Here is a 16100-nt window from a genome sequence, read left to right as displayed (position 1 = left end):
GGAAAGCTGTCTGTGGACAAACACTGTCTCCCTTGGCCTGAAAGCAAGATGAGCGCTGCATGGGAGCAGTCATCAGTAGATTTAGGGCAAGGTGTCATTAATTTGCTGCTCCGTGTCTGGAGTGTCTGTCATGTCCAAAACAGAGCCCGGATGTGGTGGTAGGATGGATGAAGGCCAATAAACTGAAGTTGAATCCTGAAAAGACAACAGCCCCTGTGAGTGATCAGTTCTTGGATCTGAAGGTTGGGATGTTAACCTACTCTGGTAGTGGTTACACTTCCTCTGAGGGAACAGACTGAGGGATGCTCCTGGATTTGTCACTGCAGGCCCAAGCGACATCACCAGCAGGGAATACCTCTTGCCCGCTTCAGTTGGTTTGTCAGTAGTGATCATTCCTGGATAGGGATAGCTTTGATACAGTGATTCATGCACTGGTAACCTCAAGACTGGATTACTACAAAAGACTTTATGTGGAGCTGGCCTTAAGGTTTGTTTGGAAACTGCAGCTTGATGCAGAATGCAGGGACCAGGTTGCTCAGTGCAGCTTCCTACCAGGTGCCTCTTCAGGAAGAGTTGCACTGGGCACCAGGTTTTACTCCTGGTTGATAAGGTTCTAAAAAGCTCCTAACCAGGCATTCCCAATATAGACCACCTTGGTCGCTTCCATCTGTGGAAGAAGCCCTATTAACCCTGCCACAACCTGTAGACATCTTGGTGCAGAGAAGGGCTTTCTCTGTGATGGCCCCTACCATGAGGAACAATCTCCCTGCGTGTGGTTGTTTCCACCAACAATTGAAAATGTATCTGTCCCCAGACATTTCTCTGACTATTAATACCAATTTCAGCTGTTTCTGCCTACAATGTTGATGTTTTAACTTGGTTTTATCGGTTGTAGTGCTATAACTTGTTTTATTTGTTTGTGAAAAGCCTTGGTTGTGTTTCTTTCAATGAAAGACGGTGTATAGGCTCAATTAATAATATCCATTGATAATTTGTGCTGCGATCCTGTGCTCAGTTCCATATGCTTCACTCCACTGACCACAAGCCAACAAAAGAGTTAAGTGCAAAGAGTTTTAACTCTGTTGGGCTGTGACCTATTGGCACCATCTTTAGTTTGCTGACTCCCTAGAACAGCCATGGATTGGTTAAATTCTTTGAGTACTGAATATTATTAATTAATCTACCCTCCTATTCCAGACCTGTGTTTCCTTCAAGGCTCCTTCCTCCCCTAGAATCATGACTCTTATCACCCATCTCCCCACTTTGGCAGCAGTGGGATGTGGGAGAGGCAGCAGAGAAGGACAAGGCAGGGGGCGCCATTTTCTGTTTTGCTTCAAGTGGCAAAGCATCCCAGGCTGGCCCTGCTGGAGTAGCACAATGGGCATATCGTGATTTGATAGTGAACAAGCCTTAAAGGAAAATAAAGAGCTGCCCTCTTGGGTGTCAAGTCTTCCGGTTTTCCTGTTTTGGAAAATGAGCAATGCAGCGCTGGATGAATGGGGTTGTGTATTCTTTAGCATTGTGTATTCTGCACACAAACCACTCAGATAATGGGGTGGGGGGTTGCCCATAAGTTCACCTTCTCCCCAAATAAGTGGCCGTTCTTTCTGAAGACCTTACAACATGATCTTTTAGTGTGATTTGAGATGTAGGCTGTGGTGTCTCACCCAATCAATCTGCGGCTCACTTACAATTCTGTCGCTGAACCTTTCGATAGGTTCATTGATAGGCATGTAACCCGTTGCTTTGATGTTCTCAACAACATCATCCAGGAGCTTTTACCCCCATATATGAGAAAAGATGAAGCAACACCAGCTGAAGAAAATTAGTGTCTCTATCACAGGCACAAATGTATTGAACTTGCTCTCAGTAACATGTAACACCAATCTTGTGTTTGCCTCAGGTTTTACATCCGTTGTCCTATTTGATTCCAGCAGCAACCATTTCATTATGACTTGGTGTTGGAAAGGAGTTCCTTAGGGCGGGGGTGGGGACCGGGATCTTATAAGATCAGCCTTATTTTATCAGCCGTGAAAGTTGGCCTCATTCAACATCAGTTCATAAAGACAGTGACCTGCCTTGTGGAATAAGCGCACCCAAACCATTTTTATTTCAGCTTGATGTGTAGAGCCTTGCCCAATGCTTCCGTGTCTGTTTCTTCCATAGAGGAGTTCCTGTGCAACACTTAGCATTTAGCACTGAACATTTATTTTCTTTGGCTTCAGATATATCATCCTCCAGAGCAGCCTCCTGGCCACCATATAGAAGTCTCAAGAACATGTAGATCAGGGAACCGGGCCTCTCTTTCCAAACCTTGGGATTTCCCCCAGGCCACAGATCGCTCTCCTGTCCTGCTGGAATGTCATTGAAGTGTAACAGTGCCGATTGGTTGCCTAGATGGAGAATGGAGGAGGAGGGGGGTGCGGAATGTAGAAACGTCTGATTTCTGCATGGCTGGAATAGAGCCTACTGTACAAAAGGAAGAATCACATCCATTTTTGCTTTTGCCCCTTTTATGCCTCTCACCCCACCCCCAGTGATACGCCGCCCCCAGAAGGTTGCCCACAACGGAATGTCTTGGATGCAATTTATGGCATCCTTTTTACTCCACGCAGTTAATCCTAAATGGAGGTGCCGTTGTATTGCCACACCTTTTTAGAGCTGCATGAACTGGAGCTGTAAGCATGTCATCCTGGTAACGTGCGTTTTAGGGAATAGCTACAACTTTGTCTGTTGTCTCTGTATGGCCTTAGTTTGCTAGAATCAATAAGAGTTTATTTCTCTGAGGGGCACCTTGCAAGAGACCGAATGGAATGGGATGTGTAACGCAAGCAAAGGCTGAAGCTTTTCGGTGGATGTTTCCCTTTTGCTGTAGGACTGTGACAGTAAGAAAGTCCTTGGTGGTACAATAGCACCGCCAAACATTCAGCCAGAGTACCTGACCTTCTCAGCCACTATATACAATTCGTTAGGAAGCCACTCTGTAGGAAGGTGAGATTTCCTTTCCCTTGGTGGTAGTTCTGATAAACTTCCTTTGACATGTCAAGTTCAGCTTCAGAGGTGCTATTAAATCAATCATTTCAGGCAAACTGACATTAGCCTTGTAGTCAAGAGATTTTAGGCATTTCTTACGGACAAGATGGCAGAAGATGTGTAAACTCCAATTAACTGGTTCCACCTCCAGTGACTACCCACAAAGGATGCAAAACTAAAATGTCAAGTTTAAGACTATAGGGGCAGTACAAGCTGTATCTAGGTCGAACTGTATCACTGCTTAGATCAGTGATAGATTATTTAAAATCATATTAGGCATATTAATCCATACGGCTCGGTTCCTTCAAAAGTACAATAATAAGTGATAGTTTAATTTATAAGCTTAGGATATGCAATTGTACCAAATGTGAGTCGTCGTGTAGTGACCCCTAGAAATATGTTGTTGTTCAATTGTTTTTTTCCTTGCATTGTTCTTCTTTTGGTTTGTATTTGCAAAATAAAAATAAAAATTATTTTTTAAAAAGTTCAGAAAGACTTTTTCCAATATAAAGATATTTTGATGCATAACATTCTTATTCCAGATTAAAAGGAAATTACAAGGTTTGAGTCTTCCATGGTTTGACTATATTCAAACGCATTATTCATTGAACATCTAAGCTCTAATGTGCAACTAAGTGTGCAATCTTAGTTATGTCTATGCAGAAGTAACCCCCACCGAGTTCAGTGGTGCTTACTCCCAGGTAAATGTGTATAGGATTGCACCATAAGAGAAGAATCAGCTTTCAAAAATATTTATGACTATTAAGAATGACTTTTTATCTTCGATGTATAAGTTACTTTTAAAATACTGGTCTGAACCAAAGCAAGTAAAACACTTGATTGTCAGCTGCATCCAAAGTATGGCAGATAATATATCTAGGAAGATCTGGGAAAATAACGAATATAAATCATCCATCTTCAGCAATTAGAGGAAAAGGCTTTTGTAACAGCAAGGTGGTATAAGACCCTAGTATTAATAAATAAGTTTAATAATTATTATTCTCTTGGAAATGTTGAAGGGGCAGAGGAGGAACTTTTGATATATAGTGGGAATGTCCCATAGCAAAAAAAAGGGGGGGGGTTCTGGAAAATAATTCATATATTATTAGGAAAGATCACAGAATAGCCTCTTCCACTAGATTCATTGCACTGTTCATTTAATTAAACAAAAGCATAAACATTTAAAATGGTCACTACAACCAAAATCTTGCTTGCAAATATGAGCGATTGTCAGCAATGTACATAAATGAGTTAAGCTATGGGACCCCACACCTATGACCAAACTAGCAAATTATATATAATGATAAAAGAGAAAACACAATGGTGGGGTATATTTATGCCCCTATGGGGATGCCAGTCTCACCCCTCCATCCTGTCCATTGATGAGTGGAGAGAAGGTGATCACCTTTTCCTAGGTGATCTGCACAGATCATCTGGGGAAGGTCGAGCTGTGTGCCTGTGTGTGTGTGCTTGTGTGTGCCTTGCGTGCCTAACTCGCATATTAACCTTGACGGTTTGTCACTCGGACTGGGACGCTTTGTCAGCTGGGGTTCCCCCGTTGCTCACAGAGGCGGTGGTCACAGCTAGGGAAGTTGAATCTACGGAAACACAGCCTGACTTCAACTCTTGTCCATGTATCTTCAGTTCAAGAGCTTTTCCCAGAGGAGTTACTCATGCTCCGCACAGCGCCTGGTAGAGCTTGTCCACTCACTCCACTGCTACATCAAAGCTGGGACATCAGAAGACAGAAGCCATGGAAAAGCGGGGAACACCAGGAGTGGGCAGAAAAGCACGAAATGGAACCCACAGAAAAAGAGCTATGAGGAAGTGACATTCAGGGAGCCATATAGACTCTTTGCCCTGACCTGTTTGCTATTTGCATTAACCACTAGGCAACCCAGTGAGGTAATGGGCAAACCAATAAAGTCAACCTCAAACACTTACCTGTGTGGGATCTCCTTCTTTCTTGTTGCAAGATGTCAGGTGGTTTGACGTCCCCAGTGAGTCAATGACACACAGCCAGTCCCTATTTTCTGGTAGCTGTCCCAAATCATTGTGTCTCCTAATCTTTTTGTGTGATATGCAAATGTGCATTGGAATTCTTCAGGTTTCCTCATCCAACTGCAGACCCTTAAGTGTCAATCATCGTTGACAGAATTGTGTCCATCCTATCTGACCTCAAACTTGGTGCTTTCGCTCTTTATTCCGGGGGTTTCAGTGATGACGACGACTCTGGCCATGACTATGGGGTAGCCAGTTATGACTGTCAGTCCTTAAACTATTCTGCTTCCAGATAGGGTCAGGGGAGGAAGAGAGGTCTATGGAAGGAGAAGGCCTGGACTAAGATGGAAGCTGGTATGAGGGAGTAGAGGAGCCTAAAGAAAAGGAGATTTGTCAGGTAGATCTTGAGTTATAAGAGGAGAGTGAAAGAGACACAAAAATTGGCCTGCATAAGTTGGAGAAGGCGTATTGATTCACAATACCCTGACAAATCTTTGGCGGTAAACCTAGGATCCAAAAACTGCCATAGCACAGTGATAGCCAACATGGTCTCTCCATTTTTGTTTGACTCCATCTTCCGTCATCCCCTTTCAGCATGGCTAATGACAGTTGTAGTCTTACATCATTTGGAGATCCCCGCATTGCCTACCTGAGTGCTATGGCTACCCATTCTAATCCCTCCTTCCCAACAATAACTCTGCCACCACGAACCTGGCCCCAGACACTGGCCCAGTTCACGTCAAAATGTGAACACACATAACAAGTTCAACTGCCATCTGTTTCGTCTCAATCGCAGCCTGCATGAGCTGTTTTGCTAGTCTTCATAAAATGCTTAGGCAGAACAATGTACGTTTTCACCTTTTTTAGTGTAACTTTTAAAGTATTGTGTAAAGTTGTTCAGAGTGTTGGGGATGAAGTGGCACATAAAATAAATAAGCAGTTGTAACTTTGATGGTAAGAAGGTGACTGACTTGCAGCTCTTGGGCTTTCTCTCTGCATATTCCACATTCCAGCTCTTTGAACCTTGTCTGCTAAGCATATAAACCACTAGGGGCATTCTTAGGCCCAGCATTGATTGACAGGACATTTTTTATTTTTATTTTTTCATTTTCTGTCCCAACACTCCTTGCTAAACTCTTCCTTGAGAGTTACGGATTTGCTTTTTGTTATTTTTCAACCAGTTAGTATAGAGGAAATGAAGCCAAAACCACAACAACTCCTATCATTTTTGGAGCATCCTCACTTTGTGGACTTGTGATAAATAGACACAATTTAGATACTAGAAAAGTAGAGGAAATTGGAGAGTACAGAATCTTACTGAGGAAAAACTGGAGCTGCTCTTCCCTAGCTTAAAAGTTAGCTGGTTTTAAAGAACTCAAGCTCGGTTTTTGTCATGACTCCTTTGAGAAAGGAGGCTCTGCCCCAAATCTCTTACTCTCTACAAGAAGGCAAACAAGGCAGATTCTCTAAAGGAACAAGGGTGCAGCTAAAATTCTCTTGAAAATGGCAGATGACTAAAGCTAGCTTGGGAAGTGGATCTAGAGACAAAATTAACAGAGACTGAGTGGAACTCCTATGTAGTTCAGCTTCACCTGAAAACTATTTTGGCGACAACCTGGGAGGTCATGTTAAAGTTGATACACACATGCGTCTTACTCCTGTTGAGTGGGAATGTCTCTGTTGCGCTCAAGGTAATGATAGGCACAGAGGTCATTGATTCACCTGTGGTGGGAATGTGGTATATTTTTTAAAAAAATGGAATATGATTTTGACTACCATTGGCGACATTGTTCAACAGGCAATTCAGCAAGAGCCTCTCTTGGTGTTGTTATTTTTAGAGAACAACGAACAGGTTGTTCAAAAAGATTTTATAGGACAGCTATTAATTGTGGCTCACGTATCACAAGGTATGGCAAACAGCTGTAGCAGAAAAATTAACACAACAGCGTAGATTAGCTGAAGAGATTAAACAAGATACATATATGGTTTCCTTTTTCCTTTTCCTTTTCAATTTGCATTAAGTCTCACATGGGAGCCAGCTGTGTAGTTTGGTATCAACAGTATCTAATCCTATCAGTTATGCACCAATTTGTGTTAACAACATAAGGATGTCATCAGGCAGAAATCGCTTTTCTGCAGCTCCTAGCTGGTACAATAATATGCATGCTTTAGAAACTATCACTGAGCTCTGTGGGCCTGTTGTGTCGCAAAGGCCCTTTTCCCCATGGAGCGCTGACCCTTAGCAAGCCCCATCTGATTGTACGCCCACTCCTCCCCCCCCCCTCTCTCTTTCTGTCTTTCTTTCTCTTTTCTCTCTCCGAAATGTTTTGGGTTTCTGTCTTAGGGCAGAATCTAACTGGGCATTATCCCATGCAAGCCCCATCAGAATGAATAAAAGCTCTACCAGATCACAGTAGTTGGTGGTTGGACTGTGTCTTTAGGGAATTGTTGCAAATGTCCCTGTATTATTATTGTGGGTACTAACACAAAAAAATAGTCCTCTTTCATTATCACAGTTTTTCAGCAATTCTTCACTAGTCTTTTTATATCACTCCTTGCTGCCAAGACATAGAAAAAAATGAAGTACTTGAGAAACTATATTCTCTCCATCTTTGTCTGGAAATCCTCCCCAGAATTTTTTACCATCCCTCTGGGACCTGTGGCTGCTTTCAGAAGGATCCTTATTTCTGCACTTCCCTTGTTCATATCAATCTTCTTTTAACACTAGTTTGTATAGACTTGTTTATTTTGCTATTCTTGGTCTTTGTAAATCACACTATAAAGAACTTCCGTACTAGTGGACTTTATGTCAGGGGTCTAGATCCCCTCACCCCGACCTAACATTCTGGCATGGCAAATGAACGTTGATTTGGCCACTTACCAGTTTGAAGGTTGTGCTTGTAAAAAACCAGGAACTATAAATGGGAAGGGGATACCATAATATCTGAGTATTGACTCCCAGTATTGTATACATCTGAATTTTACATCGTCTGTCATTACAAAGTGCTTTCTAAGGGTCCATCCTGTCCCAGGGGTGACCCCCCCCCTCTCATAGAAGTAAATATGAATCATATCACATTATATATAAACACATTATATGTTGCGTTGTCAGTAAACTATTCCAAAAGTGAATAAAGAGCAGTCTGTATTGGGAGTGTAGCAGCGGAGTCCGAAATCAGGAGGAAACTCATGACTCACATTAGTGGGTGTTAAATGTGCCATTTTATTTTAAGTTACGCTCATTATATTTGTTTGGCCTTTCCTTTAGAGTGATCATCATCTTTTTTTTATGTGGCAAACATGCTGAGTGTCTCTTCCATTTACACTCTAAGCAGTTGGTTGGGGACATCCTGAATGGTTGGTTTAGCATCCCTCACATCCTTTTATGTTTGCATTCTCAGTGACATCTGTGCTTTGGTGGCATTTAGCTTCCCAGTCGAAGTAGCTGGCTGCTTTTAATCGGGACTGTTGAAATTGTTGTCAGTCTGAATGTTTTCTTTTTTTAATCACATTTGCCTGATTGACCTTTTTTTGCTTTTTTTCCTCTGTCTTCCTATTGGGCTGCTCCAGGAGCCATGGCTAACCATCTTATAACCAATGCTCTCCTTCGTCCTCATGGCACTAACAACCCTTATAACACATTGCTCGGGGAATCGGCCGTCTATAACAACCCTTCTATCAGCATGTACAACACACCAGGTGTGGTGGAGTTTCTCTCATTTTTCTAGTGAGAGTCCCATTTTATGTGGCTTTTATAGGCACATTTTTTCTTTCGTTCTTTTTCTTTCCTCCCCTTTATTTTTGAGCACAAATAATTATTTCCCCTACCCATTTCAGAACATTTTCCCATTTTTCCCAGGCTTTTTTCTTGAACGGATCTAAATTAATTTTGAAAGACACCCATCAGTCAGATCTATTCAGATGTGTATGACCTTTTGTTTTAATATTTTCAGTGTTGTGTTTGGTCACTTGTGTCCATTTATCTCTTGTATATCTGTTTGTCAAACATTCATTTGAGAAACAGGAGCGCTGTCCAAGGTAAGTGATATCAAAATAGCCTTTTAATGCTAAAAAACGCCAAAGCTATTGTTGAGTTTTGAAATTCAGAGCAGGATTGGGCCAGGAAGGAATATACCCCCATCTGCTGTTTAAAAACAACAGCAGTAGCAGCAGTTAGTTATTTAGCAGTAGTAATAAAAGCCCCAGGCCAAGTACTTAGTGGGTTTAATCCTCATTGAAATAAGTGAGACTTACTGTGGTCACAACAAAATTGTTCTGCTGGTGCAATCATCTTTAGTAGGACTGAAGTCACAGCGTATCATTTTAGATGGGTTAAGTAGAATTCTGCAATCAAAGAAGTTGGCATAAGAATGCAAAGATCTTACCAGTAAAGCCAGGGGAGTCTGTCTGACATGACTATCTGAGATTTTGGCCATGACAGTCTCTTTACACAAAGATAATGCAGGTGTAAACAGCACCTCTTTGGATTATATAGCCTTCTAGTATGAAATGCTGAATGGTCTTATTGGCATTTCATCCCTAGAGATGAAATGTTATTTGATATTCTACTTCTTTTGCAAATTTTTCATATAGCACTTTTTATTCATATAAGCAATACATTTAGTTACATTAAAATGCTAATATAGCACATAAACTGCTATGGTACTTACCCATCATAAACAGTGAAAGATTTTTTTCCTTAATATAAAGCATTAATCACGTCAAAATTTACCTTTTAGTCTCAAAAAGTAACTTTTTATACTAGATAATAATATTGAGAATTCTGTACCCCCCATAAAACTGGAAGAAATAAAATTTCATTTCTGATGCACACATGTTCTCTGGTAGCTATGGCAAGATACAATTTTTAAAATTACCGGTACTTTATATTATATTATAGTGAGAACCAAGCTAAGTTAGTTTGACAGATTTCACAGCAGAGCTCAAGTCTTGACTATCTCATCCCATTGACTTCATAGGGACCTGCATTCAACTTAGCCTGGCTCCAGGCCTTTGACAAGATCTTTCATTTCAAATATCAGCATCTATGCCAGAGATTCCTCTACATTGATTTGCACCATGCTCCATTGATCTCATTGGCCATACTCTCTGTTTTTAACTGGAACCCAAATTGTAAATAAAAGCAGCACACGGTCCCTGAGAACAAAGTGAACAGTGTTACTGTTTGTTCCATTTTAATCACTGATGAGAATTGTATGCTTTTTGAATGAAGCAATTGCTTATTTTATATCACGTTGTTTCACATCCACCTATTTCATATGCAAATACATTTCAGCGCTACAGGAAAATGGAAATCTATGCTAACCATTGGCATTTGATAGCTTGCTTCAGTACGCTTTGCTGATTTACCATGAACAGAGTCGAGGATTTTGTCCGTTTGTTATCATGTATAAAATGTTATCTGATAATGAGGTAAGAGTAGTGAGCCATTATACTTATTAGACATCACTGAAACCTGGCCCATGCTAACCTGACCTGCAGCCTGACAAAACTCAGCTAAAATTCTTCACACATTATCCTACGAGCCATCTTTTCTTTTTGGCTTTGCCATGGATGAGCTGAATTACTCACAAAGCAGCTGTCACGCTAGGCGTCATGGCAGTTTATTTTGAATGATAGAACTGATAAAGTAACGAACCATGAGAAAACTCTGCAGGGTCTCAAGGGCGCTGCTGCAGCCCAGATCAGCTTGGCATGACTCACGCAATCATTTTCCGGCTTATTATTTGTAATCCATGCTGGGTTTTAGCCTACGCAGGTTGAATAGATTCATGAAGCAGGAGTCATCTGAGAAGACGACCAAACCCTGATTTGTTCCATGGCCATTTGGGGATATGTGGGAGTATGAAATGCTCAGACCATCACTTCACCACACATGTATCTAACAAAGTCTATGGCAATATGAATTGGCCAAGAGGAGGAGTATAGTTTGCTAGAGAAGTAAGTGTGTGTGTGTGTGTGTGTGTGTGTGTGGAACGCACATGCGCTCTTTGGTGTGTGGATCTCAGTGGGTTATACCCAGAACCCCTATGCATGTTCTCTCATATTCCAGGTCTACATACTGAAGTAAGCATATTCTCCCCCCTCCCCACAATACAGACCTCCTTCTCTTCCCTTCCCTCATCTTCATCATTGTTCACCTGTGTGAAAGTTAAGCAGCAAGGTTAGACCAGAAAAAAGCATACTGGCTGCTAGAACAAGATGGATCACGTCTTGCTTTCCATTCTTGTTTAATTAAAAGAACAGCCAATTTAAGAGAATAAAAAGCTGCTTCAACTATTTCTGTTAATTCTAACCCAGTAAACTGCAGAAAGGTAACAGAAACCTCAGAAATCTTTCTGAATCAACAGACATTTCATGCCATTTTTATTATGCATATTTTCTAATTATTCAGTCTGTCAAAATTCATTGGAGAATTTTCCTGATTGAGTATTTTCCTGATTCATTTTGAGTAGCCTTTCAGGGTGGGCTGGTATGAAAAACCTCCTTTGGGGAAAACCCTTCATGATTGTCTGTGTCACTGTCCCTCCCTGGCCCCCTGTTCCTGTGCCATTTTGTGTTCTTAGATTTATTCTTCTTTAGGTAGTCATAATGGCGCATTGCCAGTGCAATGTGATGATGTCATGTTGCCACATAGCCAATCAAAACTGGGAGGTAATGAAGTTCCTAGAGAGGGGGCAGTGCTTAGCCGTGCTCATTAATTGTGATGGGTTTGCTCTGAGTGAAACTTAGGTTGGATCCAGACACGTCAAAGAAACGATTCAGTCAAATGCGTTGTAAACTTCATACAGGGAAATCCCGTTGTCGAAAAACGGGACTCCACAGGGCCATCTGGTGTCACAGAGTTGTAATGCATATAAAGCGCATTATCTTTACCAATGTAGTTGAGTCCTTAGTTGAATACCGCCTGTTGCCTCCAGCTTCCCAAAAGTAAGGTTCCGTTGGAGCCTTGGGCAGCAGTAGAGCAGGCACTTTTCAAGTGTCATCGCATCTGAAAGCACCCAAAACCTCAACTCTTGTCAAGGTAAGCTTAGGGATTCAGAAACAAGCTAGTTTAGCAAACAGAGGCAGCGCATACACACACACAGAGCGAGAGAGCGCTTCTTCAACAATGGAATTTATTCCGCAATTTTATTCTTATAAGAAAAAAAGAAAGAATTGTGGACTAGAAAAAGCCATCAAGATACCTGTATGCATTTACTTTTAAAAAGCATACTTTAAATGTTGTAAGATCAGAAAAAAGAATGTGACAGATTCCATACAGTGGTGCTCTGAGATGTTAAGGTAATCCGGGACTACAAGGTCTGGGCAACTCTGCGTACACAGTGTGGAGATAAGCGAAAGCCTCCATTGTTTTCGAGAGGAAGAGCTGGACAGTTAGCAGCAGAACAAAGCTCAGTATTGGAAAATGTAAAAGCTTTATCGTGGGCAAGAAGAATTAAAATGTTTTGCTGCCATTCTTTAAATAAGTGATTAAACCCTTGGGAGAAGAATTTGAGAGGATATAATGGGAGACACTGGTCAACAGGATACATTCAGTACCAAAAGAGTGTCGTTTTTCTGTGCCCGAGTAGGAGCATTATTTCCAAAACTTGGAAATTACAGCATTGGTAGTGAAATCTCTTGTGGAATAAAGCAGGCACAGATGTTCAGGGAAAGTAGCAAGGGAATTTTGGCTTCTTTAATCTCATTTGCAAAGCCTGTGGGACGAGGAAAGAAACTGTAGGCTGAGAGCAGAACAGGTGACCCCCCCCCCCCACTTATGCAGGGGTTATATTCCGGCACCCCACATGCATAAGTAAAAATCTCATAAGTGGGGAACACTCTCTTAACATCCTTTAAACACCCTTTCTGCAGTCCAGATCAAAAATACTGTACCAAAAATATCCACAACTGGAATTGAAGCTGGGGCCAGCTGGAGAATGTGCTAGAAATCTGCTGCAGCAGCAGCACTAACCCCGTGTGTCAGCTGTTAGGCGGGGAGGCTGAGCAGCGTAAAAATTGTTTATTTATTTCCTGGCACCACACGTATACACCGTCACATGCAAGTTGATGGCCCCGACCTGGTGGAATGCTCTGTCCCATGAGACCAGGGCCCTTCAGGATTTAACCTCCTTCCGCAGGGCATATAAGACAGAGCTATTCCACTTGGCCTTTAATTTGAATTCAGCCTGATCTTTTATTTCCCTTCTCTTCCCTCCCCTTTTATGAAGATTACCTGCTCTGAGACCCCACAGCTAATTCTCCCCTGGCCTCCTCGCTGGCCCAAGTGACTAGCTAGCCCTGGTGACTATCTAACGCTTATTGGATGGATTTCCCCCAAATTGATTTTTGAACTCTGAATTTTATTGTTATTCCTGTTTTTATATTGTATTTTCTGCTGCTTCTATGTTGTATTACAATCAAGTGTTTTAATTTTGTTGTTAGCCGCCCTGAGCCCGGTTTTCTGAACCGGGAAGGGTGGGGTATAAATAAAAATTTATTATTATTTAGTATTGATCGCGAGAAAGTGGAGGGATGCCTGCAAATGGGAACAAAGTTTTCCATAGTTTGTTTCCCACCCTGGCAACTAGCTGGGCTGGGCAGGAAAGCAGTATCCTTTTCCTTTGCCATTTCCTTTGGGGCAGAAAAACATCATTGCTCTGTATGGGAGGCCAGGAAGGAAGGTTCCCTGCTGCTCCCAATTGGTTATTCAGCCGGTGTGTTTCTTTCTTTCCCCTTTTCATGGGCGGGATTTGTTTGTTTTGCTTTGATTTATTCGATGTGGCTATGTCTGCTATAGGGATGCGGGTGGCACTGTGGGTTAAACCACAGAGCCTAGGGCTTGCCAATCAGAAGGTCAGCGGTTCGAATCCCTGCGATGGGGTGAGCTCCTGTTGCTCGGTCCCAGCTCCTGCCAACCTAGCAGTTCAAAAGCACGTCAAAGTGCAAGTAGATAAATAGGTACCGCTCCGGCGCAGTGGCGTAGCGTGGGTTGTCAGCACCCGGGGCAAGGCAAGTAATTTGCGCCCCCTAACCCGTGTATTTGCGCCCCCTAACCCGTGTATTTGTGCCCCCTAACCCTAACCCCCAGATGTTGCGCCCGGTGCGGCCGACCCCCCCTGCACCCCCCACGCTACGCCACTGCTCCGGCGGGAAGGTAAACGGCATTTCCGTGCGCTGCTCTGGTTCACCAGAAGCGGCTTAGTCATGCTGGCCACATGACCCAGAAGCTGTGCGCCGGCTCCCTTGGCCAATAAAGCGAGATGAGCGCCGCAACCCCAGAGTCGGCCACGACTGGACCCAACAGTCTGGGGTCCCTTTACCCTTTACCTTTATGTGTGCTATATATTTTGCTCTTTTAAGACTACTTCAGTAGAATGACCAGCCTGTGTGTGGGAAATGGCACCGGAAATCATAAGAATGAGAAGGTGTCTGGGAGCTCTATCTTATCTGAGATTGGCAAGGCGTAGGGCAGGGCACTAAGAAGACTAGAGCAGCCCTTGAGGTGAAGCTAGACGGTCGGCTTGGATCTCTCTGTCCTTGCTAGGGAAACAGGTCATCAGGCATCAGGAATAGCTTAGCACCAAGTTAGACATGATGCCAAACATGTCATTAGAAAGCTCCTCCATTAAAAAAAATACTAGGAGATTTTCCCCAGTGCTAATATCAGTGCAAGAATGTGGTGGCGGTGATATTTGTCATGCCTGCAGCTGGGGAGGGAAGGGTGTTTAAGCTTTACAACAGGTTGCTCGATTCGGGGATTTTACGCCTCCCCTTTATAAGAAAAACTTCCAAAACTGTCATAGAAATCCATGTGTGTGTTTTATATCCTCCTCTCCCCATGCACCCGGAAGCTGTACGCCGGCTCCCTCAGCCAGTAAAGCGAGATGAGCGCCGCAACCCCAGAGTCGGCCACGACTGGACCTCATGGTCAGGGGTCCCTTTACCTACCTTAGACTCTACCTGAAGCATTTGGTTTTAGAACAGTGACCCAACTGAGGGAAATTCCCCTGACAGCACCGGAAGAAGTGCTTCTGGCAGGAAGGAGAAAGCCTCTCTTCCATACAGAGATGCTGCAAAGAGGAAGAAGAGGAGGCTAGGTCACACACCCCTGCCACGAAAGGCTTGGATAGTGCATTAGCTTTTTACACATTCATAGAGAAGGAGGCACTTGGAAACTAAGAAGGAAACGGGGAAAGCTCTCAGGGCATCATGGACTCTAAATCTAAGTAAAGAAATAAGTAAAACCAAAATGGAAGCCCTAAAACTGTGGAGAAATGTGTTTTGACCATGGTGAGGAAAACATTAAGACCAAAAGGGCTGCTTATTGTATCTCTGGCAACGGCAGAGAGAATTCTGTGCTGCACAACCCCTGGCAGCACCTTCTGCTTCAGCTGGTTGCAGAGATTTCAGGGACTTCCCACCCAAATTCTGAATTGAAAGGGGCCAGTCAGGGCTGATCTAGGAGGCACTGATTTGCAGATGGACCTGGAGGAGCCTGTCTCCACACAGATCCGCCTCCAGGTCATATCTTACAGCTGCGATGCAAGTGGGCAGCGCAGTGGACAATGGTTGTCCCACCTGTGCGCCCTGTATGTCTTCGCATTCTCCGAAGTTATGTTGGCAGTGCTTGCACGACCTTGCTGTAGAATTATTTGGTCGTCAGGTCATCATATTCAGGGCCAGGGAGGTATTTTTCTGCAGAAGAATTAGGCCTGTATGGGGCTTTTGCCTACCTCATAGCAATTGTCACAACTTTTGGCAGAAAAGACATTGGGTTGGATCTTTAGTCAAAATTCAGGGTATCTCAGTAAAAAGATCCAGGAGGAAAGTTTTGTCCAAAGGCCCAGATGGGTTCTAACGGACCACAAAACTCCAACTTTTATGGTGGGATTGCCCCAATTTGAACTGCATCAGCAGGGAATACAGTGGTACCTCTGGATATGAACAGGATCCGTTCCGGAGCCCCGTTCGCATCCAGAAGCAAATGTCACTAGCAACGGCATGTCTGCGCATGCGCGTAACGTCATTTTGAGGGTCTGCGCATGCACAAGCGGTGAAAC

General features: G+C 43.0%; 1 protein-coding gene across 16 annotated transcripts in view; it reads left to right on the top strand.

Moving 5' to 3' along the window:
- ADGRL3 (adhesion G protein-coupled receptor L3) overlaps window positions 1–16100 on the top strand; it is a 524012-nt gene that overhangs the window by 466342 nt on the left and 41570 nt on the right. For 2 of the 16 annotated variants that reach the window (XM_083419420.1, XM_083419418.1), the window contains one exon: window positions 4678–4976. The exons of 11 other annotated variants lie outside the window; for them this stretch is intronic. In XM_083419420.1, coding sequence (XP_083275546.1) covers window positions 4678–4856 — 179 coding nt within the window. In that variant the 3' untranslated portion in view covers window positions 4857–4976. Of the gene's footprint in view, window positions 1–2225; window positions 3527–4677; window positions 4977–8604; window positions 8734–16100 lie in introns of those variants that run through there. 3 more of the 16 variants (XM_083419413.1, XM_083419410.1, XM_083419407.1) reach the window with 2 other exon arrangements.

Source organism: Podarcis tiliguerta, assembly GCF_965153285.1.
Source record: "Podarcis tiliguerta genome assembly, chromosome: 17".
In the NCBI taxonomy this organism is placed as follows: domain Eukaryota; kingdom Metazoa; phylum Chordata; class Lepidosauria; order Squamata; family Lacertidae; genus Podarcis; species Podarcis tiliguerta.
The sequence above is the reverse complement of the archived record's forward strand: the minus strand, read 5'-3'. Positions and strand labels throughout refer to the sequence as shown.